The sequence below is a fragment of the Cricetulus griseus genome, chromosome 2 (genome assembly GCF_003668045.3).
Source record: "Cricetulus griseus strain 17A/GY chromosome 2, alternate assembly CriGri-PICRH-1.0, whole genome shotgun sequence".
Lineage (NCBI taxonomy): Eukaryota > Metazoa > Chordata > Mammalia > Rodentia > Cricetidae > Cricetulus > Cricetulus griseus.
In genome coordinates, this window is record NC_048595.1 from 311,819,047 (window position 1) to 311,843,352 (window position 24,306).

At 41.3% G+C, this 24,306-nt stretch overlaps 1 protein-coding gene across 2 annotated transcripts in view; it reads right to left on the bottom strand.

Moving 5' to 3' along the window:
- Cmya5 (cardiomyopathy associated 5) overlaps positions 1-24,306 on the bottom strand; it is a 100,766-nt gene that overhangs the window by 20,244 nt on the left and 56,216 nt on the right. Inside the window, exons 5-9 of one of the 2 annotated variants that reach the window (XM_027401725.2) lie at positions 23,231-23,253; positions 15,567-15,685; positions 9,754-9,903; positions 6,724-6,870; positions 5,209-5,356 (exon numbers count right to left, since the gene is read on the bottom strand). In XM_027401725.2, the coding sequence (XP_027257526.1) occupies positions 5,209-5,356; positions 6,724-6,870; positions 9,754-9,903; positions 15,567-15,685; positions 23,231-23,253 (587 nt within the window). Of the gene's footprint in view, positions 1-5,208; positions 5,357-6,723; positions 6,871-9,753; positions 9,904-15,566; positions 15,686-23,230; positions 23,254-24,306 lie in introns of those variants that run through there. The other variant, XR_004768510.1, reaches the window with a different exon arrangement.

A 24,306-nucleotide genomic window follows, 5' to 3' on the forward strand; every position in this document is an offset into this window, starting at 1 on the left:
AGGTCCAAATACTAGGGTTGACTGATGGTCAGTCATCCACCATCTATCTACCTAGAAGCTTACTAAGAAAGCTTTTAAAGAGACAGAAATCGAGGTTCCTCCTGGCTGCCTGGAAGAACAGAGCATCAGGAGTCCCCAGCTGGGGCACCTGCCTCTGAGTGGCAACTCTGTCTCTCTGCTCTACCGTTGGCCCCACAATTGGACACAGGAGAGTGAGCTCACAGGCCCAGCACCCATGCAGACTAAGGACACTCACCCTCAAGGGTATGGTCCAGAGGTGATCTCTGGATGTCACAGCCTAAGGCGGAAGCTCACCCCCAACTAATTTGTGGAGTATTGCGTCTCACAGATTTGTCATTCAACGCACAACTTCTCTGCACAGCCCACACAGCTAATTCCTGTACTATATTTCTCTCAGTTTTCCTCCTCCACCCACACTTCTGCTGACTTCTCTCTGCACCGGGGAGACAGAGCAGCTGAGGAAACAGCAGAGTGGTGGGAAAAATTTGAAAGTGTTTTGAGCCCACCCAAGCTGAGGAGAGCATTCAAAGAAAAACAGGAAGAGTAGGAGACCCTCCATCTCACACACAAGCCAAAGATTGTCACTTCCTCCCACCCACCTCCAGTCCCAACAGGGGTTGACTGGTGGGACCAAGCTTTGATGCCCACATTGAAAAAAAAATGCAAAATTTTAGAGGAATTATGAAAGAGGCTCCATTGCTCAGCTATTTCAGATACTGTGTCATGGAGCAGGGGGGTACAGTAGGCTCACTCATTCCATTCAAACACCCCCACCCTGAGAATTCAACCAGCATCATTGGACTTAAATTAGAATGTCTAAGAGGTCATCACACTGGGAGAGGGAGCACAGGTCCTCAGATGGATGACTTCATCCTGGCAACTGATATGAGAGTGCCTCGCTTAGAGCATAATCAACGAATCAGTGCCCGCCCTCCATGAGTGCAAGTATGTGTGTGTGCTTGTGTGTGCATGTGTGGGCATGGGTGTGGGTGGGATTCGATGATATTATTCATTCTTCTTTCCATTTTTTCATTTCAGCTCTTTTCCTATAGCACTTCAGAGTTTTTAAGGCTCCTTCCGTGCTCCCCTCCCCAAGGATCTAGGGTGGTGAAAAGAGAGATATGAATATAGTTCTTGTTCCTTCTCTTTTGCTGGAGATGGCAGCTAGTTAGATTACTTGAAGTGTGCTAAGACCAAACAGATTGACTCATCCATTCACCCTCACTCATTAACAGACCTCCGATGGTGTCTATACAGATGAGTTTTCAGGCCTCATCCACTTCATGATCTAGGCTCTGGTAAACAGATCCTCATGAGAAATATGTCATCTCTGGTCTACTTTATTCTTCTTTATGGACCTTTAAATTAATTTTTCTACAAACTTGGGACATATGTAGGGGTTTTATAACCAATGGTTAAATGGAATTATGCACACTTGTCTCTATTGTTGATCCACAGAAAGTTTTCTGCTAACAAATTAGATTCATCTTCTCTCCCGGTTATGTGTCCGAACACTAGAGTGAACTCATTCACAATCCTTCTCTACATTGTCGGCAGTTTATTATTTTGAGATTATCCTTAAAAGCTGATCTAAATATTCTTATGGCTAACATTATGTATTTGATGCTAATTAATATTCATCCATTAAGGAATATATATTCATTGTGCAGCTACAGTGCAAGGTACCAGGGCTACAGTTGTACATACTAATCCCTTTAGGAAGTCAACAAATGGAGGAGACCAGACAAGACTCATCACAGCTCCTTCCAAAAGACAACACCATCTTAACCATTGGATGCTATGCCTGGAGCTAAATGAGGTTCTGATATGACAGGAAGTAGGAATTATTAGGTAGAGGTGATAAAAACAATTTTTGTTCTTTATGTATTGATTGCACGATCTGACTAGTTCTCCATAGCTGGCACCATAAAGATTAAGCTAGATCTAATATAGATAAATAGTATTTTACAGAGTTTTGAAATACCAGGCTCTGAAGTGATTTTCTGTCAGAAGATCTAAGACACATGGCCACTTCCAAAGAACAGAATTTCCCTTGCCTCTTGGATTCTTAGAACAGAGAACCAAAAGATGCATGCTATCCTGAGTCTCTAAGATTAAGGATGAGTTATTTTGGAGTCTAGTAAAGCCAATCTGGGGTGTAAAATACAAAGGCTTTGATGAGCAAGAGATGGCCCTGTTGTGGTAACTCGGCAATAGACTTGGCAGAGGGGCATGGTTGTAACCTAAAGCCAAGAAAATTCTGCTTGCTCCAGAAGATTATCCACTGTCAGACTCAGCAGAAATCCAGACTTGGAAAGTCAGCCCTTAGCTGTGAGTGGACATTGAACACCTAACTGGAAATCAGCTCTGTCTCCAACACCTCTAAACTCTCCACATACACAGCAAATGGAACTCCTCCTGATTTTTGGCCTTACTGGACTTGATCCACTCTGTGACAAAGGGCCTTCATATATTTGTAATACTATTGCAAACTTCTGCATATCCAACCCCTCATATATTTATTTGCAACAGAATAAAAAACACATGGGCAAAGCCTCAGATAAAACAAACCAATAACTGGGTTTATGCCTCATTAAATTCTACTTTGGCTTCAGCAAAATTGGCGTTAATGACCATTGCCTTCTCTAAAAAAAACGGGACTGTCATTGGTCTTTTTGCCTTTGACAGGAGAGTTTGTTTGGAATCATTCATTATTGACAGTGAATAGACCCCTCTTGGAGAATTTTGAGGGGCCCCATGGTGATCAGGCAAATGAAAAAGGTCAATTAAAGAAAATATGAATGGTGGTTCCATTATCTTTTCATATATTTTTTTTCACATGACTGAGGAAGCTAAAGCTACACAGTAACTCCCAGGTGCCAGGGTGATGGCTCTGACAGCTCAGTGTCTGCAATGATAAGAGTTTGAAAACTAGTAGAATGAATAAAACAGACTTCGGTTTGAACTCTAACCCCAAACTTAGAGTGCTTAATTTAATAGATTGCCAACCCATGTAAGATTCTTGGTTCTGATGTAATGGAAATCATTACCTACCTCACAGAATCACTGAGAGAGTTCAGTAAGAGCAAACACAACTTCTAGCACCATAAAGACCCTCTATGGATACCACCCTCTCTCCCCTTTCTATTCTCTCTATAACTACACTTCTGAGGTGACAACACAATTCTCTAGATGAGATTGCTACCGGGTCTCAAGGTTTTCAGATTTTTGCTGATTGAAGTATCCAACTGTGCTGGAATGATTTATGTAAATGCCAGCTGAGAGTGAAGGATGAACGGCACAACAGATGAGTCATTTCAAAGCACTTCTGAACGGGCTGATATTTCCTGAGAACTGGGTCTCTTCACAGAGGGTGGGAGAGACCACCCTAGGATTCAGGGGTTCCTGAAATAGCATCTTCAGAGCATCAACAACTTTGTAGAAAGGGTTGCAGACTCCCTAAGAAATTTTACCCAGGGATTAAGGTTTGAATCTTTAAATACGACAAATCTATGATTGAATTCTGATTGCCACTCAGTAGTTGAGGAACTTTTTAGCATCCTTGTGAGGACTAACTGAAGCAACATACCTGAAGCACCTGGGCCAGTGCCATCACAGAGGAAGTATTTAAGTCCCTTACTCTCCGTGCAGGCCAGGGTTTATCTCTAAGATGTTGGCTGATGCCTAGCAACCTTTTCTGGGAATTCAGCAGCACAAGTGCCAAAGGAAGGTTTTCTTCTTAAAACTTTGCATTTGGGTAGCATATTGCAATGCCAAACCGATTCCCTGTCTCTGATTTCATGTGATTGTCACAACCTCAAAAGGTAGCAGTCAGGCCTCTACCGTACCTGGCAATAGGTCTACATCAGGGATTGGCAAACTAAAGCCTGCTGAGATAGACAAAGTGTGTGAGGATTGCACGAGGGTTAACCAACTTAGGGTGAGTAGCCAATAAGATGCAAAATCAAGGGAAAAGCCAGGACTACCACAAGGCTCTGGCTAAGCATAGTGCCCTCTCGGGCTATTCCATAAGCATACTGAGATCACAACATGCTTGTCTGAGCTCTCAGACTGACACAGATTAGTGGCTTTACATAGCAATCAACCAACCAACATGAAAAACATAATGTATAATTGTGTAATGATTCCTGAAGCTCACCTCCCAGCAGTCAGAACGCAAGCAGACAGGCTTCTGCTTATACATTTACCACATTTCACTTCTGCAGAAGTGTCTGTGTCCCACCCCTTCTCATGTACTCAACCCTGATATACACACCAATCATTATTTAGCAACGCCTGTCTTCAACCTGAAAGAAACTATAATTATTGTTCAGTCATATGAAACCTCATATCATAACTAAATAAACAGCTGCCTGAGCATGGTGCTAATCAAGAGCTTGAATATATTTTATTAAAGGGTTGTTTAATATCATGCCATTACCCCTAACTTCCTGCCAAAATAGTTTATCTCAATAAATGTGGCTAAAAGAAAAACAGAAATGTTGCCTATCAAAATATAAACATCAGTTAGAGGAATCTGAATATTCATCATAGTATGTGAAGGTACTTTCTAAGGAAATATCACCTCATAGATAGGTTAATATTTACTAACTGCCTAACAGATATGTTGTCCTTTCTTGATGCATTTTAGCTCCATCATTTTAGTGAGGGAGCCTCACATTTCTTTTATTCTAGAAGAATCTCTATATTCTTCATGTTGTTGGAGAAGCAGATCTGTCTCTGTGATAATATATGTGTAATTAGCTTCTTTATGTTGCCAGTATATCGTGGAGACATTCTGATTTACATCATACATAAGCTCACTATTAGTTTCCTGAGATAGGTGGAACCTATTCTGATAGAACTAGTAAAAATGGCACAAAACGTGCATAAATCCTGACTAATGACTCAAGTTAAATATACCTCAAAGAGTGTTCCATCTTATTAAAATTCGCATACATTTTTCTTACAAGGGAGTTATTATTCTGCACTGTAGCATGTGTTTTATTATAAACACAGAGTTCATTGATGAATAGTGATGGCGCTGCAAATCAAGTCAACAGCTTAATTGGCTCAGCAGGGTTCAAGGATGCTTTTCCTGCTGGCTAAGCAGAAGCTCCCACAGCCTGGGAGCTGGAGCCTGGTTCCTGGGCTCCTGGCAGTCTCACTATGGAGAGGGGCCCTTACCTCAGGCCCTCGCCCTCAGGAGAGTTTTGTCTGCAGTACTCCAGAGTGTAGGTCTCTGTGGCCTCGGGGTTAGCAGGCCGCCATCTGACTGTGGCCGTATTCCAGCATACAGTGCAGTCTTCTGCATGAATCACAGGCGTGGAAGGTGCTGAAGAGAGAGAAACTAGTTGGTAACAGAGACATGCTGACTCTGGAGGGAATACTTAGGTATGGTTTCATTTTTAACTTTTGCATAAAAAATTATCCTGAGCTAAAAACTCAAAAGAGATTTAAAAAAAGGAAACAAACATAAAACATCACTTACATAGCTAAATGTCTTCTCTCTCCCTCCCCAGCAATACATATTGTCAGATTCTATCTAGCCCCAAATAGTCCCTAACAGTTGTTTTCTATAAAGCCTACCCTGTTTTCTTTATATAGCTACTACAAAAACAAAACAAATATTTTTCCCTTCTCCTTTTACCCTAAAGGTAGACATGATCTTGTCCCCAGTAGGTGGTCAGTACAGGTTTGGGTGGGAGATCTATTTTTGTGTTTTAGGTTATTGAGACAGGGTTTCATGTAGCCCAGGTTGGCCTAGAACTTGCTATGAATCTTGAACTCCTGTCTCCACCTCCCAAATGCTGGGAGTATATGTATGAGTCACCATGCTGAGCCAAATATTTGTTTTTAAAGGCAAGAAGACAGGATACAGGACTAATGGGTGGGAATAAGCTACCTCCTCCCTGAGGCAGTTGTAATGATCTTAAAGACAAGGCAGTCTTGGTCAATACTAATCTCATATTGCAGTTCCTTGCAAAAATATATTCTCACTATGAGAATATATTTCCAGCTGAACACCATTCTGTGTTTTTTTGCATCTGTATAATGAAACCCAGTCTTATTAGCTTGCAAATAAAAGCTCTATACACTAACCCTTTTTAAAATGATGTTTTTCCTTATTTTCAAACTTAAGGAATAACAAAGATCTTATAGTGCCCTGTAGGAGATGCTGTAGCCACGCCTGATTAGGGGCTGGATACAGCGTCCCCTACAGTGCCCCACACCACAATGTATACTTCAAGTCTGCTTGTTTCTTTGAGAGGAATCTGCTCCAGTTGACACATTATGTCCCATGGATCATTTGAAGCACTCTGTGCAGGTATCGGCTCTAGGGAGCCATCCCTGATCCTGCCCTTGCCCTGTCTGTCTTGGTACTCTCTTGAATACTGTCATGATGATCTAGACCCTTACCAAACATTCCCAATGATCTTCTGCTTTTTTAACTGCTAAGCTTAACTCTCAATCATGTTGCAGTTGTTCTTGTACTTGAGGAATGATCCTAAGGCTTCATGCTGCTGGATCGATGCTCTGCCACTGAGCTCACCTTAGGCCCCACCTTGGTCTTATTTTATACCCATCATTTTGCCCAACATTTAATACGTAGCTAGTGCTTCCTAAATACTTAGTAGTTGATCTCAAGAGTCTGGTAAGGATTGAGTATTACCTCATAATAACATTTTAGCATCTGCTTACCTGTTCTAAAAATTGCTCTTTCACTGGGCAGGCTACATCCGGTGAAGTTGATGGCCATCACCCAGACTTGATAACATCGGTCAGGCTCTAAGTCTTCAAAAATGCAGTAACTTTCCTTCACAGTCAATCTGTATTCTTCTACCAATTCTAGCATGAGACACAACTATGAGTTCAAAGGTGACTTCTAAAGTAAACTATTAGGAAAAGTAGTCTATGATTTTTTCAGAGGACTTGAACTGATGACTTCACAAATATTATTGTGTGATAATTATCTATGGTGATATATTATTTACGATTTATTAAAGCTTGCCTAAGGATTCAGAAAGCAAAGTCAGTCACAGGCCATACAAACCAGGAACACACCTTTAATCCCAGCAGCCAGAAGCTGAGAGGTGGTGGTACACACCTTTAATCCTAGGACTCAGGATTAAGAGAGAAACAATCTCTCTGAGGTCAAGGCCACCCAGGGATACGTGAGATTGAATCAATCTAAAAGTAATAGATCACACACCTTTAATCCAAGCACTAGAAGGGTATAAAATATAGGAGCAGGGTCTTTCAGTATTCAGTATCCAGCCACATTAAGGATTCTACAGCCACGCTGAGGAGAGGCAGCAGGGTCAGCTCATTCAGCCTGAGGTAGTGGTAAGAGCTAGTAGCCCAATGCTTTGCTTTCTGAACTTCAATTTGAAGTTTGAACTCCAATATCATCAGTCTCTGGGTCTTTTATTTTTCATGTTACAATGATCTCTTCAGGGTATATAAGAACTGATACTTAGAATGACATAGTATTACTAATGAACATTTATCACGAAATAATAGCAGGTTCATAATCCACAATTAAAGTGACTTATTTCAACAGCAAATATCAAACTTGCATAGCGTTTATGTCACTTTAAATTTCAGGAATACAGTCTCAAGTAAAGCCTCAAGAGCCAATGCCAACTTTCCATGGGAGTCCATCCCTGGAAAGGACAGCTAGGTGCTCCTACTTAAGACTGTAGAACATCTTTACAGACTAGTTAACAAGTTTGCTACTCAAACATTCCAGGTTTCAGATCCTGACAGTTTCTCCAGGACTTCAGTGCCACCCTCTACAAGCTTTAGGGATTGACCTAACTGGGGTGACAGGAATAAAGGCATGGAAGACAAATGGCCATGTGTACAAGAAAAGCTGGGATTGGTGGGCCATACATTCTGATGGAAATGCACCACCATGAGTAGCAACTGAAAATTTAGCATGTTTATTCTACACAGCTGAACAAGGAGGCAGCCTTAGCTAATCTTGGTAGGTCTTTAGAGGGGGCAGCCTCAGGCTGTAAACATTAGGAAAAAGAAAGCTAGGGTTAATAGTTTCTTCGTACACTAGTCAATCATTCCTAAACATTCACACTTGGACCAAAGGAAGGCTTTGCCAACCCTCTGAGCCCCACCAAGGGAAGGCTTGGCCATCTCCATGGTCTGAGGCATTGGGGGCCTTGGCATGGTTGTGCTTATGGCAACGGCATACATTCATTCAAGACTTCATTCTTTCCTTACATATTCACCTAGGTCTTCTTCCACACCCCACATTTCAGAATCCCTTTAACTATATATTTCTACTTTTACATTTCTACTTTTATAGGGAAATATTTAAATTTGATAGAATAATGAGCGATTACAAGAAGCTGGAATCAATCCTGAATGGTTTTACTTTAAATATCTTTATGGGGAGCATTGTTAAAACTATTAAAAATGCCTACCCCTTTGTCTTTTTATTTGTTAGGGGTTTGGGGATTTTTGATGCACCGTCTCACTCTAGAGCCCAGACTGGCATGACATGCAGCATTCTCCCGCCTCCTCCTCTAGTCTTGAGCTACAGGTTCAAGCCACCTGCCTCATCCAGTGACACCTTACACTTTAGACCAATTTGATTATTTTTACTGAAACGCTCTCTTCTTTTAAAAGAAATTTTCTTCCTGAAGTTAGCATATGATAAATTTAGTTATCCGTCTGTATTGCCCCGGAATGTCACCATCTCAAAATACCTCTAGTTAAGAGCCCAGATTGCTTCCCAAAAGAAACTTAGGACTCTGGCTGGTCATCGTCAGCTGCAGAGTGAATTCTAGGACAGTCTGGGATATGGGAGACCATGTCTTTAAGAAAAAATAATTGACTTTTAAAAGTGATTTTGAAGCCTCCACAAGAGTGAAATGTTCCACAGTTCTTTCCTCATTATAAATGGGGCTCCTGAGTTTGTAATGGGATGTTGATGCTGCCACATGCTCATCTAATTCCCCAAGTATGTGGGTCTGTCTTCGACAATTGACACAGAATGCCAGCAGTTCCGGCACTGATTCATCAGAAAGTACAGCCTCAAGCTGCCTGGCTGTTAGGTCTTAATCGGAAGTTCTGAACTGAGTGATCTTCACAAAAGCTCAGCTTATAAGGCCTGCCATCTGCTTACCACACCAAGTAGTGTCACTTCTATGTACCTATTACTTTGGGCCCCTGGATGACTGTACCATACCTAGATCCACACCTTGAGGCTTGTGAACATGACTTAAACTTACAGGCTTCTTTGAACCTGCAAACCTGACAGCCAGTGTTAAACTTACTGTGGAAGACACTGGCCTGTGTGCAGCTCTTTCCCCTCTATGGAGGAGGGCACACCATGCTGCCCTTCAGACTTCAGCACCAGTTAAACCTCCATTCTCTCTGAAACTCTGGATCCTGTCATTTTGAGGGCTCAAAGTCTAACCTGAATCTTAATTATAATAGTCATGTTGGCCATTATGATGATATTTATATGCTTTTTCCTGATACCATTTTCTAAACTGTTCTTTCTGCTAATATTTTATTATATGGTTGCTGAGGGATTTTGTTATTATTCTTGTTTCCTAAGTGGCTATAAATGCTCTGTGGAAATGTACACATTTCAGTATGCATGTGTGCATAAATTTATATGCAAGTATAGTGTGTATATGCTGAAGTACATCACAGTGAGATGTAGAAACATAGGCTGCATCTGTTGAGGTGCAACAATCTTACCGTTTACTTCTTGGTCATCTTGAGGCTCCTCCACGCAGTACACCTGGAATGAGTCCACAACATCCTCCTTGTTCATGCTCCAGTATACTGCAATTGTTGTGCTGGTAGCAGAATTTGGTTCCTGAGGTTCTAGCCTAGGAGGTTGTGGAACTGGAATAGAAGCACAATTCACTATGACTAATGTCATTTTATTGATCAATTGCTTTGTTCAAAATATGTGTAACATGTTGTTAAAATTCCAACAATATAGAAATATATAGGATAAAAGTAGGTGGGGGGTCCCTGTTTCCAACAAACAGCCCAACTTTATTCCTTGGATACAGTCATTGTTACGACTGTTTTTGTGTTCCTCCAGAATGTTCCCAGGCACTTCTGTAATAGCACAAGCAACACAAATAGTAATGAACAAAAGTGGGCCCCAAACTACATAACACTATTTTGTAGTCTTATACTTAGAGAAATAAACCTACAGTGACTAATGGATTATCCTATAACTTGGTTTTACTTCTTAAAACCCCCTTGAATATGCTTTAAGATAAGAAATGCTATACTGTTCTATATTGGCATAGTTTATAAAAATAAAAGGCCATGAGTCCTTTCCAGAAATTGTTACAGAATTTTCAAAGTGAAGAAAGACTTGCATTAAATATTAGACTAGGATTTTTAAAGCTATAATCCAGATTCTCTTTCTAACATGGTATCTCTATAGACTTTGTAAATTAAAATTTAAAAATTGACAGGGGGTAGAAGTAACCTCTTGATGGAATTACATGTAAATTTTAGATGCCTAATCTAACTATGTGGTGCTGAATTTTAAAGACAACGATATTCTCAAGTGCATTAGTAGAGTTTTTGGAACTTATAATTATGTGTATTGAACATCAATGCCATATAGACCAATCTCTGCGTAATTATCTTTCTGAGCTCATCAGACATGATCATTGGACATATTTTATACATCATAGAAAAAGATTATTCTCATAGTTGAAAAGATGTCATACTTTTAAGATTTGTGCATGTGCCTCCCCTAGCTAACAATTTCCTAAGAGATAAGCTTAGTGGAATAATGTAGGCCAAATTTATAAGTTGACACTCAGGGAAAAGAAAACAAAGGTTAGTTCAGCAATAAGGTCAAAATGAGAAACAAAATAAATGGATTTGAAGAATGGAATTAGAAGACAAATTGGAATGATTCAATAGAGATAAAGAGATAGAGAAATAATGTAATTACAAAAAAAACAAAAAACAAAAAAACAAACAGACAAGGAGAATGGTCAAGTTCATAGGAATCAGAACAAAAGCTGACTTCAGGCTGAATTCAAGACCCTCCCCCAGCTACCTGCATTATATTAGCCTCAGTTTCTCCGCTTTCAAAAAATGAATGACTAATACCATTACATCCTAGGGTTATTGCATGAAGCAAGACAATATGTATAAGTGTTTAATAAATGTGCCTGGCTAGAGGCAGCATTGGGATGGCAAGACACACTGAGCAAGCTGCATGGGAAGGTGGTTACCCATCTGCCCCGGGCCTTTCCCCCAAAGACTGGCAGTTGTATCTTCCAAGAGAGAATCAGAGATACACTCTAAAGGTATTCATCCAGATGTTAGACCCCTGAAAACTCAAGTATCTGGGGTCCCAGGCCACATTCGAGGTCACCCCAATCACCAGGCGGATTCGAGAGCTTGCTGCAAACTGCATGAGGCTTTATTGTAATTTAACGAGCTAACTCCATGTTAGCTCGGGTCTTTCACCCACCCGCCAAGGCGGATGGCTAGCAAAAGACGGCTCCTAGGGTCTCCCAAGAGATCTTATAGGACAGCGTAAGGGGAGTGTCTAGGGGTACGCACAGGCTCACAATTGGTGTGCCTCCAGCCTTGGAGGGCTTGCCCTGTGTTGATTGGTCAACTGGTTGTTATGGCCCATAGGCCCTCCCAGGGTGGTTGCTATACTTTGTGTGTCTTTGCTGTGCACTTGTCTGTAAAGCACACCCAGGGTTGTAAAGCATAGCGCCAGCTAACTTCTGATTGGTTCCTTGTCACAAGGCAGGCATCTGACTTTCTAGTGACTAACCTCTGATGGGTTCCTTGTCACGAGACAGGCATCTGACCTCTAAGTGACCAAGGCAGGTTTATGGCAAGCACATGTTCAGCCGTTATGGCTGCCAAATGGGAAGCTGGTCCCTTCACAGACAGAGGTGATCCAGCAAGTTTTCATGTTACCCAGGTTTATGGAAGAGCCAAACAAAACACTTCAACTATTCTTAGTGTTCTTTGGAGCAGTGTGGAGAACTTGGAGCATGCTCCTCTTCCCATTGTAAATTACACATGGAGCTGGAGCTAAAAATGGCAACATCTTTCTATAGCCTCTTCTCTAGCACAGCTTAGCAGGCCTAAAACTGATAGCCAACCCCGCCACATCACCTAATTTTAAGGTAGAGCCATTGTAGAGAATTAAGTAAAGCATGTAGGCTACAAGTAATTTGTTTCCACATATGTTCTTCCACTCAAAGAATTAAAGTTAAAATATCTGATTCTCCAAACAAGAAATGTGTTTTCTCCTGAAAATGCTCCAAATGGGAAGAAGACGCACTCTATTAATCATGACTATGTTTGTAACTCACATTTGTAGAACACTGGAACCCAAATTTTACATGTTAGTAATTCTTCTTACACCTTTACAGGAGTAACTTGATGTCAAAAAAATACAAGGGTCTTGGGGCTTCTTTGCCAGAGGTGAGGGGTGGGAAGAGGAAGCACCCTGTGGAGCCTCCCTGACTGACTAAAGGCATCTGTAGAGAGTTTTCACACTCAGGGAGCTTAATCTGCTTGGATTTCAGTGCCTGGAGCCAAATGTAGATTCTACTCTACCTGGCTTTCAAAATTTCCACTGATGATGCAATCGTAGTGTCATGCACCTGAGATTCAGCACTCAGAAAGCTGAAGCAGAAGGAACATGAGTCTGATGCCAACTTGGGTTATATAGTGAGACACTTTCTCTAAAAAGCAAACACAAGTTTCCAGGAGAGCAACATCAGTCACAACAGCCAAGATGTGGAAACAACCCAAGTGTCCATCCATGAATGGAGAATAGATGGATGGATGATGGATGGATGGATGATGAATAGGTGGGTGGATGGATATAACCCATGGCATAGGCATATAATAAGTCTTAAACACCCAAGTCATGACACATGTTACAAACATGAGTGAACATAGAGGAAAATATGCTAAGTGCAATAAGAAAGTTATAAAAAGATAATATCTGATTTCACTTATTCAGGGCATTGCAATTCATCAAACTCAGAGAAAAGAAAGAGGAGTGGCAATTTCTGGGGTCTAGAGGAAGAGGGAGTTAGTTTTAATGGATACTGAAATTTGGTGTTATAAGATGAAATTCTGGGGATATATGGTGGCAATAGTTGTCAAGACGATGAGTATACTTCATGCTATATTTATACATTAGATTATACAATTAAAGATGGTTAATATGTCAGGTATGATGGTACACACCTTTAAATCCTGCAGTAGGTAAGTAGAAGCAGACAGATCTCTGAGTTCTAGGCTAGCCTGGTTGAGTGCCATGCCAGTCGGGGTTTAATAAAAAGACAAAAATAAATAATAAATAAAACAAAATAAGATGAGTAGTAATATGGTAAATTAGTTTGTAAATTTTGCTTTCTTTTTAATTATGGTGTACATGTGTGTTTCTATATGGATCTATATATATATCCCAGGGAATGCACTCTCTTTCTCATATATATATATATATATATATATATATATATATATATATATGTATATATATATATATATATATGAAGTACCCCCATGAAGTCCGAGAGAGCACCAGATTCCATGAAGCTGGAATTACATGCAGTTGTGAGCTACCTACTGTAGGAGCTGAGAACCGAATTCAGGTCCTCTGCAATAGCAATAGGCAGTCCTAACTGCTGAGCCATCTCTCCAGCCCTAATATGGTAACATATATGTATCTTACCACAATTTAAAACAAATCTAAGATCCAGAATCAAAGATGAAGATGCCTTGTAGGGAGACACTGGAGCCCTGCCTCCTAGTAGCCCCTACAGGTGTGCCTGGCCATGCCCATGAGGGCGTGGTCAGGGGAGATCGAAGATGACACGGAGAGAATTATTAAGGGGCCATGAACACGTGGGTTGCCCTTCTCTGGCCATGCTAGCTTGCAGCCTCTGGGCAGACTCTGGCTTGCGTTTGGGCTGGTGTTTATCTGAATTAAGAAATCTTAGCCTTACGGACTATGGATAATCTTGCAATAGCTGGTGCCCAACGTGGGCGCCGGATCATCTCGCAATAATGCCTAGCTATCATTTCATTGATGTTTTCCATCTCTTTCCTTGCCATAGGGGCAGTGGATAAGGTATAAAGATTCTGAGACCAGATCCCCCACATCTCCAGCCAGCTGTGTGGTCCCGAGCAACATGATGTTTTGTTGTTCCTCTCTCTCCTTACCTGTCCATAGGGTTAATAACTCAACTCTCTTGCTGGGGTTGATGTGGGAGATGAGATGACTGGTTCTGTATGTTTCACTGGGGCCCAGAATCTGTGGGAACTGAATAAAAAGCAGGAGCAGCTGCTTCTCATAGGGGGAACTTGCATTCTGTGTAAGTCAGCAGGAGCCACAGAACAAAACATACAGGCACTGGGCGGCATACTCTGCAAAACAGCCACAGAGCAGCTTGGGCCATTCACAAGAGTCTCTCCCAGAGTGCTTTACACCTCTAAGACTACACACTCTTCCTGGGGTGATGGCTAATAGTCTGTGACTGTAATTCTGTGACTTCTAAAATACACAAAAAGCCCTCCCATTGAGCATCAGGCACTCAAAACTCTAGTCTTGTAAACGGGCAGCTATATATAATGAAGCCTTAAAACATACAGCAAACACGATTCCATGTGGGATAGCTCTGAAGAAAATTCATTAGGGTAAATGACTGACCTGTCTACCTTATTAATGGTGTTGAGGTGTGACTATTTTTCAGGGGGTGCTTTTGGGAAGAGGCTGTCTTTTTAAAAGGCATGGCAGCTTCTGGCTGGTTCCAAAGCTAGAACCTTTTCTACAGGAATGCGGATTTTAAATGCAACTGCTGTCTGTGAGGTATATCTGACAAGGGTACCTCTTGCTGAGGACATCTGAGCACCCTGTACAGTAAGCAGAACTCAGTAACCAGGAAAACGGCAGCTTTGAGCATTTAAATGCTGCATTGCCTTGTTTGCTAAAATAGAACATTAAAAAATAATTTGAAAAGCTGGCAGGATGAGCTGACAGCTGAGTGGGAGGCTCCTGGCTACAGACCATGATGCTGAGCTGTGGGTTCTCTAAGCTAATTTGTGTGGCTTGGGGTGGGGGGAGTAAATAAAGAAGAAGAGGAAGGAACTGAGCTGAAGAGGGGAAAACTACTTATAAGGTAAAACTTGTTCACCACATGAGAAAGTATTTATTCCTTTTTACTCATCTTCTGGGATGCTGGTGTGAAGTAATTCTCTTACACAGAGGGAGAGAAATTCTAGTTAAAAAAAATAGAATAAAAGACGAGGGGACCATTCAGTTCCATTCACTTCACCTCTCCTGTTCAATCTAGCAGAGTCACATAGCTTCAAAGGAAAAAGGATGACATTCCAGAGATGAATGGCTGGCCCCTGCATTATTTCTGAGTCTAGCTTCAAACCTTTACAGCCCACACCCATATTCACCCAGTTACAGAAACTTGACAAAACAGGCAAGCAAGAGCTGCCAAGATCCATCTAGGTAAATAACATATTAACATGCTCACCAGCCACTTGTTTCAGCATCTGGTCACTCTGCGCTGAGCTGTCATCATAATGTTCAAAGAGTGAGAAGGCAGCAGGCACGTTCTCTAAGGAGGCCGTGCTGTCCATGGCAGAAAGCAACCTGTCAAGGGAACAGATCTCCACTAAGTCGGGAAAGCAGGGACACAGGACCAAAGCAGCTCTTCCTGTTCCTGCTCCATCAGGTGGGAGCAACTGTGCTCTGTGTGAGGCAAGGTCCCCTCCCCCCAGATATCCAAAAGCATTGGGAAATATATACATATAAAACTAATGTATTCTTAGATTCTGGCACCTGGTGATTCTAGCAGTTTCATTCCCAGGCTCTCAAATTTGAAAACTTTCCAATTATCTAGCCTTGGATTCATTTCTCATAAGTGAGTCCTAAACATTGCTTCATGTCCATGATTATTTTTATTTCCTAAAGGATATAATATCCCAAGCCAGTCTGGAAATTTCCATACTATAGGGATGCCCCTGTTCTCAACCCTCAACACCAAGCTTCCAGTCAAACTAAAAATAATTTTCACTTACTATGTGCCTGGCTCTGCTCTAGGACCTGGGAATCTAGCTGTGAAACCAAGGCCAGCCATCGTAGGAGATAGGCCTCAGCTTCCAAAGGGATGATTTCTGTAGACCCAAGTCCTTCTCAAGGAGGGCACCCACTCACACTGAGCACTTGGAGTTAGGTACAGCATAGAAGCATGCATACATAAGGAACAGAAATGGGTTCGCTCTGAAGGGGAAAGATGCCAGGAGAGTTTACAAAATGACCTGTCTTTAGTCAGGGAGGCCTCAGATGGGCCAGAGCTCCTTGTCTGGTGCTCTCACACAGGCCTGGAATGCTCTTCTAGCAAGGAAGTCAACTTTGAGGAACTTCACTGGCTTCCATCTCTGCACTCATAGTTTTCCAGCACCAGATCCACCCTGAGGCCTTTGCACTGGCTGCTGGTACCCTTTCCTCCCAGATACATGGGCACAGTGCCTTCCTTCGCTCAGCTCAGCTCTCTGTTCAAATGTCCCTGTTGCGGATCGGACAAGGCCTGTCCCTGCCAGCCTCACTGCAGCCCCTTTCCCTGTCAATTTCTTTCCTGGTATCTATCATGGCTATATTCTTTCACTGTCAACTTTACCAAAATATAATTTGCATGCAAAAAAAGACTCTCTTGTTCATTGATGTACTGTAATACCTTACTTGATTATAGTAGGCATTTAGTAAATATACCTTGATTTAATAAGATTCCATAATAATTCAATAATGGTTTAATCTGTGTAGAAATAGGATCTCGGGTATAGTAAATCTGGTGTTACAATAAGGGGGAAAGATCATGAAATATTTAAAAGTCCCTTCTCTGCTTACTATTGTTAAACATGATAAAATTCATTATTATTTGATTTGGAGGAAATGCTTCAACAAGGACTCCAGGGTATTAAAATGAGCAGGGATTTCTGAGGCAACAGAGAGAGTAAAGGTATTGCAAATGGAAAAAGTATCTGAGCACAGGCCAGTGATGCCAAGGAATATGGCTCACTAGAATATAGAGAGCAGGGCACATCATGGGTGTTGGGAAACAGAGACAGATATGAAAGGGGAAAGTGTTTTTGACGTGGTGGTGAAGAACCTTTCACACACACTGAAATTTGCTGTGTTATCTCTTAAGATAGGCACACTCACAGAATTGTTTACATAAGGGAAACATAGACAACTCTGGCTAGCAACTGAGGAAAGACCGAAGCAGTGCACAAGATAAGCAGTCCCTACAGAGGCTGGGCCAGTGAAACATAAAGAGCCATCTCATCTCCACAGCAACTCCAGGAGGAAGGTTTAGTTAGTATCCCCATTGACAGGTAAGGAGACAGAGAACATAATAAAACATCATTTTGGGAGGCCCCCAGACTGCTCTAGATAGCAGAAGATTAAAAGCCTACATTAAGGCTTTGGAGGTACAGAATATGCAAAGAGTAGAGTAGGAATTGTTTTTTAAAGTGGCAATCAGTTGGAGAGTGGCTTAGCAGTTAAGAGCACTTGTTTCTATTGCAGAGGAGCAAGGCTAAATTCCCAGCACCCACATAGTGGCTCACAACGTAGTTCCAGGGGCTTCCAGTATCCTCTTCTGATCTTGGGCATCAGGCATGCATGTTACACACAAACATACATGCAGACAAAACATCCATACAAAAATAATTAAAAAAATAAAAATGTGGCCAATATACACAGAGCCTTCTCAATTCATTTCACTGACTGAACTCCTCCACAAAAGCTGACTGTAGATGGCACAGTAAAACGTCTGAGTTTTCACTTTATACAAACCCATTCAATGTTAACAGCAAGTTGATATCCTTTTACAAGTCAGTCCTACAATGGCTGAGACTCTCCTGTTCACTATTATAATATAGAAGAACAGAACACAGGAGGGAATGCATCCCCTTAACAGAACAGAACAGCATTTGTAAAGCAAAAAATGTGTTGTTCAAGATATGCAAATGTTGGGTCTAAATACGCTTGACAGCATTCCTTAATTTAAGCATTTCAGCGCTGAGAAAAATCAATTAATATAAAAACACTGTCTTCAGAGATACAATATGAAGACAGGAAAAAAACAGGGAAGAAACAAACTAGACAAAAAGAAAATAAACTAGACAGCACTTCCTATAGAAAGGAAGTAAAAGTTGTCTTAAGGATTTAAAGTTTGTGTGTGTGTGTGTGTGTGTGTGTGTGTGTGTGTGTGTGTGTGTGTGTGGTGCTCATGTTTGTAGAGCTTTCTTTAGCTGCTTACACTTCTCACCAAATCCAAGAGTTGTGTTGTCCTTTATTTCACTACATAAAAATATTGGTTATCATGGAATCTTGAAAATCACAGGCAAATGGACAGAACTAGAAGAAACCACTGTAAGCGAGGTAACACAGTCACAGAAAGACAAACATGGTATGTACTCACTCATATGTGGATTTTAGACATAGAGCAAAGGATTACCACCAGCCTTCAATCCACACCACCAGAGAAACTAAGAAACAAGGAGGACCCTAAGAGAGACATACATGATCCCTCAGAGAAGGAGAAAGGGACAAGATATCCTGAGCAAATTGGGAGCATGGGGGCGGGAGAGGGACCTAGGAGAAAGAGAAGGGGAGAAGAAGAGGGGACAGGAGGACATGAGGGATCAGGAAGGTTGAGTCAGGTGAAGAATAGAGGAGAGCAAGAAGAGAGATCCCATAATAGAGGGAGCACTATAGGTTTAAAGAGAATTCTGGCAATAGGGAAATATCCAGAGAGCTACAAGGATGATACCAACTAACAATATAAGCAACAGTGGACATGCTACCTTAAGGACAGGCTCTTCCCCAATAATGAGATTGATGACTATCTTATATGCCATCCTAGAGCCTTCATCCAGTAGCTGATGGAAACAGAAGCAGACACCCACAGCTAAACACTGAACTGAACTCCTGAAATTCAGTTACAGAGAAGGAGGAGTGATGAGCAAAGGGGCCAAGACTAGGCTGGTGAAACCCATAGAAGCAGCTGACCTGAACAAGGGGGAGCTCATGGTCCCCAGACTGATAGCTAGGAAACCAGCATGGGACTGATCCAGACCCCCTGAACATGGGTGTCAGTGAGGAGATCTGGGCAATTTATGGGCCCTCTGGTAGTGGATCAGTATTTATCCCTATTACACTAATGGATTTTGGGAGCCCACTCCACATAGAGGGAGATTCTCTCAGCCTAGACACACTGGGGAGGGCCTAGGCCCTGCTCTACATGATATGACATACTTTGAAGATTCCCCATGGAAGGCCTCACCCTCCCTGGGAAGCAGAAAGGGGATGGGATAGAGGAGTAATGGGGGGAAGGGGATAAAGGAAGAAGGGAGGGAGCAGGGACTGGGATTGACATGTAAAACAAGCTTGTTTCTAATTTAAATTTAAAAAATAGAAAAAATATTGGTTATGGCAACACCTGCACAACTCATTGAGCATGGAGATGTCAAACCGATGCCTCCATTGAGTCTCCACCCCTACATTCTAGTGTCTTTGGTACAGGAGTGTACTCTGCACACTACCGAAAGAGAAACATAAACACCAACCCAACCTGCAGGATATATTAGGGCAATGGTGGCACACAGCCTGTAAGAGTAACCAACCAATATTTGATTTGACTTAAAGCACACTCTATGAGATGGAACTCATACTCAGCACTGTATGGGTGACCAAGAACTACCGACTAGATAGCCCAGGGACCTAGGATAAAACCAAATAATACTGACCTAGAAACAGAAAGAGAAAAAAAATTCGAGATAAAATGACTCCTAAAGATATTCTGCTACATTGATAGATCAGTGCCTTGCTCAGCCATCATCAGAGAAAAGCTTCCTCCTGCAGCAGATGAGAACAAATACAGAGACCCACAGCCATACATGATGCAGAGAGAGAGAGAGAGAGAGAGAGAGAGAGAGAGAGAGAGAGAGAGAGAGAGAGCATGGAATACTCAGCCCTAAATGGGATATCTCCACCAAATCCCATCCCTCAGAAGTCAGGGAACCCCAAAGAAGAGGAGGCAGAAAGAGTTAAGAGCCAGAAGGAATGGAGGACACCAAGGAAACAAAGCCCTCTAAATCAAGAATAGCGAAAGCTCTTATGAACTCCTAGAGACTGGAGCAGCATGCCCAGGGCCTGCATGGGTCTCTATCAGGTCCTCAGGGTATATATTATGGATTCCAGTCTAGTGGTTTTATGGGATCCCTGAGTATATGAACAAGTGGGTCTTGATTCTTGTGGCTTCTCTTGGGCTCTTTTCCTTTTGTTGTTGGTTTGTCAGGTCCAACTTTAATGTGATAGTTTCTACTTTATCATACTATTTTATTTATTTATTTATTTATTTATTTATTTATTTATTTTTGGTTTTTCGAGACAAGGTTTCTCCGTGTAGCTTTGGAGCCTATCTTGGCACTCACTCTGGAGACCAGGCTGGCCTCGAACTCACAGAGATCTGCCTGCCTCTGCCTCCCGAGTGCTGGGATTAAAGGCGTGCACCACCAACACCGGGCTATTTTGTTATTTTTTTTAATGAGTGAATGAATGAATGAAAAACTAACCACTAGGGTAAAGGTTAACAACTGAACTGTCATGTCTTCTGGGAGAGGGAAAATCAGTTTTGTGCAATGGAGTGGCACTGGGTATATCAACCATTCCAGGACAGGCCTCATGAGCAAGACCAACACATAATAGACTCCACTGTTTTTTTTGTGTGTGCTTTTATTTGGTTACGGTTTGTTGTTTTATGTTTTATGGGTTATTTTTTTCTTGTTAATATTTTTTTCTGTTTGGGTGTTGTCTTATTTTGTTTTCTTGGTTGGGGGTTGTTGTATTGGGTTTTTGTTTGTTTGTTTGTTTGAGAAAGAACTTAAAGTTAGGTGGGTAGAATAGGGAGGGAGAGAGGATCTGGAAGGATTTGAGGGAGAGCAAGAATATGATTGATGTATACTTAAATTTAAAAGTTATTTTATATAATAAAAGAAAAAATATTGGTTATCCCAAGTATATTCCCTTGTGATATGCAGCAGTAGTAAAGATTAATTCATTGTCAATTGGGAGTGAAAAAGGAATTAATTAAAATGACATGCAAATTACTAAGTTAAAGCATAAAACCAAAGGAATGGTGTTTAGTATGCAATGGCTGTCTATTCATATTAGTGGTAACCAGAAAAGTTAAACCATCCTTCAACATTTTTTAAAGCAAAAGCATTTATAAATTTTCACTGACCAAATATTCTTTTTGATCATTGTCTTACACATATGGATGGGATAAAAATAATTAAATATGCATCTATATTTTCCAGTATATGAAATGGCACTTAAGTCCACATATTTTTAACTTCAAAACAATAATTATATTACTGATCTTTAAGTTTAAAAATATATGGATCACTACTTGGGTATGAGTTTCTGAAACTCATCCATGGGAACTGGTAAGGAGCCTCACACTTACCTACAAATCCCCGAGGAGTGGGGGTAGGGCTCCAGGGTCTGAGGCACACGGTTATCCAGGGGATTCAAGCACTGTCAGTTTTGGAAACCACTGGGCCTGAGATCAGATTGCTCTCACCCAGAGGTTCAGTCTGCCCGTCCATTACAATCATCCTGGAAGCTTTGAAAATGCTCAGACCTAGCCGGGCGGTAGTCATGCCCGCCTTTAATCCCAGAACTCAGGAGGCAGAGGCAGGCAGATCTCTGTGAGTTTGAGACCAGCCTGGTCTACAAGAGCTAGTTCCAAGACAGCCTCCAAAGTCACAGAGAAACCCTGCCTCAAAAAAACAAAAAAGAAAGAAGAAAATGCTCAGACCACACTTCAAAATAATGAAGTCCCAATGTTAGGACTTAAGAATCAGACAGCATCATCATCAGCAGGTTTTGGGTATTTTTTGTTTTGTTTTATTGTTTTTCATGACAAGGTTTCTCTGTGTAGCCCTAGTCATCCTGGAACTCACTTTGTAGATTGGACTGTCCTTGAACTCAGAAATCAGCCTGCTGTTACTTCTGGAACATTGGGATTAAAGGCATGTGCTATCATGCCCAGCTTACAATCGGTGGGTTTTAACACTCCTCAAGTAACTATTCACAAGACAGCCACTGTTATAAAACTCTGGTCAACTAGTGCCAACACTAATATATAAATAGGTCTTATAAAGAATATTGGCACCATATCACAACCAAATAAGATTCATTCCTGCAGCTTCAGTTATCTGAAAAAGATCAGGTTTCCTATTCAAGCAATACATACATACATACATACATACATACATACATATATATATATATATATATATATATATATCTCCCAGATAAATACTTCTAGTTTCAGTCTCAGCTGTCTACTCTCTGCCATTGAACTTAAATAGAAATAAGCCCAAGATAACATTAATAAGAAGTGGACATTTACAATTCCACTAACATGATAAACCTTGGGCTCAACTAGCAGGAAAGATGGCAAGTTCTTGCTGTGGGGCAAAAGGAAAGAGGTTGAGATCAGTGTCGGGACATCAGCAGTAGATGATCCAGAAGACAAACAGGAATCTGATATCTGTGTCTTCACAGACAGCACTTTCCAATCATGTTGATGTTTTACCTCTCAGAAAAATGAAGGATCTCTTAGACTGAGTGAGAGGAGCACCATCAAAAACAGCACAATCAAAAGGGTTAGACTCATCAGATTAGCTGAGCAGAGAGAGCTGGCTAAGTGCAGAGCTACCTTCTGAAGGGAAAATGCGTGAACATGCCATCAGGGCGACATGAGTCCTGAAATTGTCCACGGCAGCAAAGAATGATTGCTTCAAATGCTTATATTTAACCAATAAGCCTAATCATTTTTAATCTTTTTCTTTTAATTCAGCAATGGGAAAGATGGTTGAGATTAGATCAGAAATACAGGCCACATCTCAGGAAGGCGTTAAAAGCTACACTATAATTGTTATTTGACCAAAGCACATGCAATTTTCTTCTGAAGCTGTCATTTAATGTTTAGAAGCACTATGTCTAACAGTGGAAACCCAGCAGCTCCCTGGCTTGATGTGTATTAATTGGCAGCGCACCCCTGCCCCAAGCATCCCACCAGGCTCTCCTCAGTCTTGCTACTTCACACCATGTTGCATATACCTTTCATTGATTTCCTCAAATGACTTGGGTTGGGAGAGGAGGAGGAAAAGGGAAGAGAGAGAGAGAGAGAGAGAGAGAGAGAGAGAGAGAGAGAGAGAGAGAGAGAGAGAGAGAGAGAGAGACTAATTAACATCAGAAAGTAAAAGCAACAACCAGGAGCACTAAGATCAAACATGCTAAACAATCTTTACCCCTAGGCATCCCTGAGGCCATTTGTCTTTGAGACTTTAGGTTGAAGAGCAGGGAAAGTGTACTCAGAGGGGGGTGAGAACTGTGTGGAGGAGGGAGAGGCCTTCATTTACAGTTTGTCTTGCTCTCTTTGATGGGCAAGGAGACAGTGCGCTGTTGTATTCTACTTCTATTTATTAACACATATTTTAGAATGCTGTGAAGAAAGGGAAAAAATGACTGAAATTTTTCAATGTAGACTTTACATATAATGGAGCCAGCCATTATCTTGGAGGGTGTCTTCTCTCTACTTCCAATATTCTCCACCTTTCCTAGAGTGGATAAACATCACCACCAATAGCAGAAACAAATTTCCCCCTCCTAATCTGTTCTCCTAGACAGAAAGAAATATTCTCATCAAATACAAAGATTACAGTGAAGCACAAAGTGCCTTATTAATGTTATACCTTGTAAAAGGGTCCTAATTTAAAAACATTAAAGCTTTGCTTTAATTAGACATAAAGCCACCTAATGATTTTAAATTCTCTGTTGAGGATGGCTATATTCAGTTGATCTAAATTTGCCCTGGCCAGAGGTGTCCCCATCATGAGCTTTCATAATGCCTATTTTTGCCTCACTCTGTCTTCCAACTTCAACAGAAGTTCTAGGAATATAGGGAACTTTGAAAGAGGGTCCCATCTCAGCACAGGTGGAGATTTCACATTTGACAGTTAGGCTTGTGTCTGTCCTCTGGGAAAACATCTGTATTACTCCTGGTTAAATATGAGTGTGTATAGAGCCAGCATCTTCTGGAACATTCTAGGGATTATGAGGAACAAACAAAGGTGCACCCAAGAGAGGATTGCTCTCCACCAGTGTCTTGTTTGAATTAATGAATCTTCTCATGA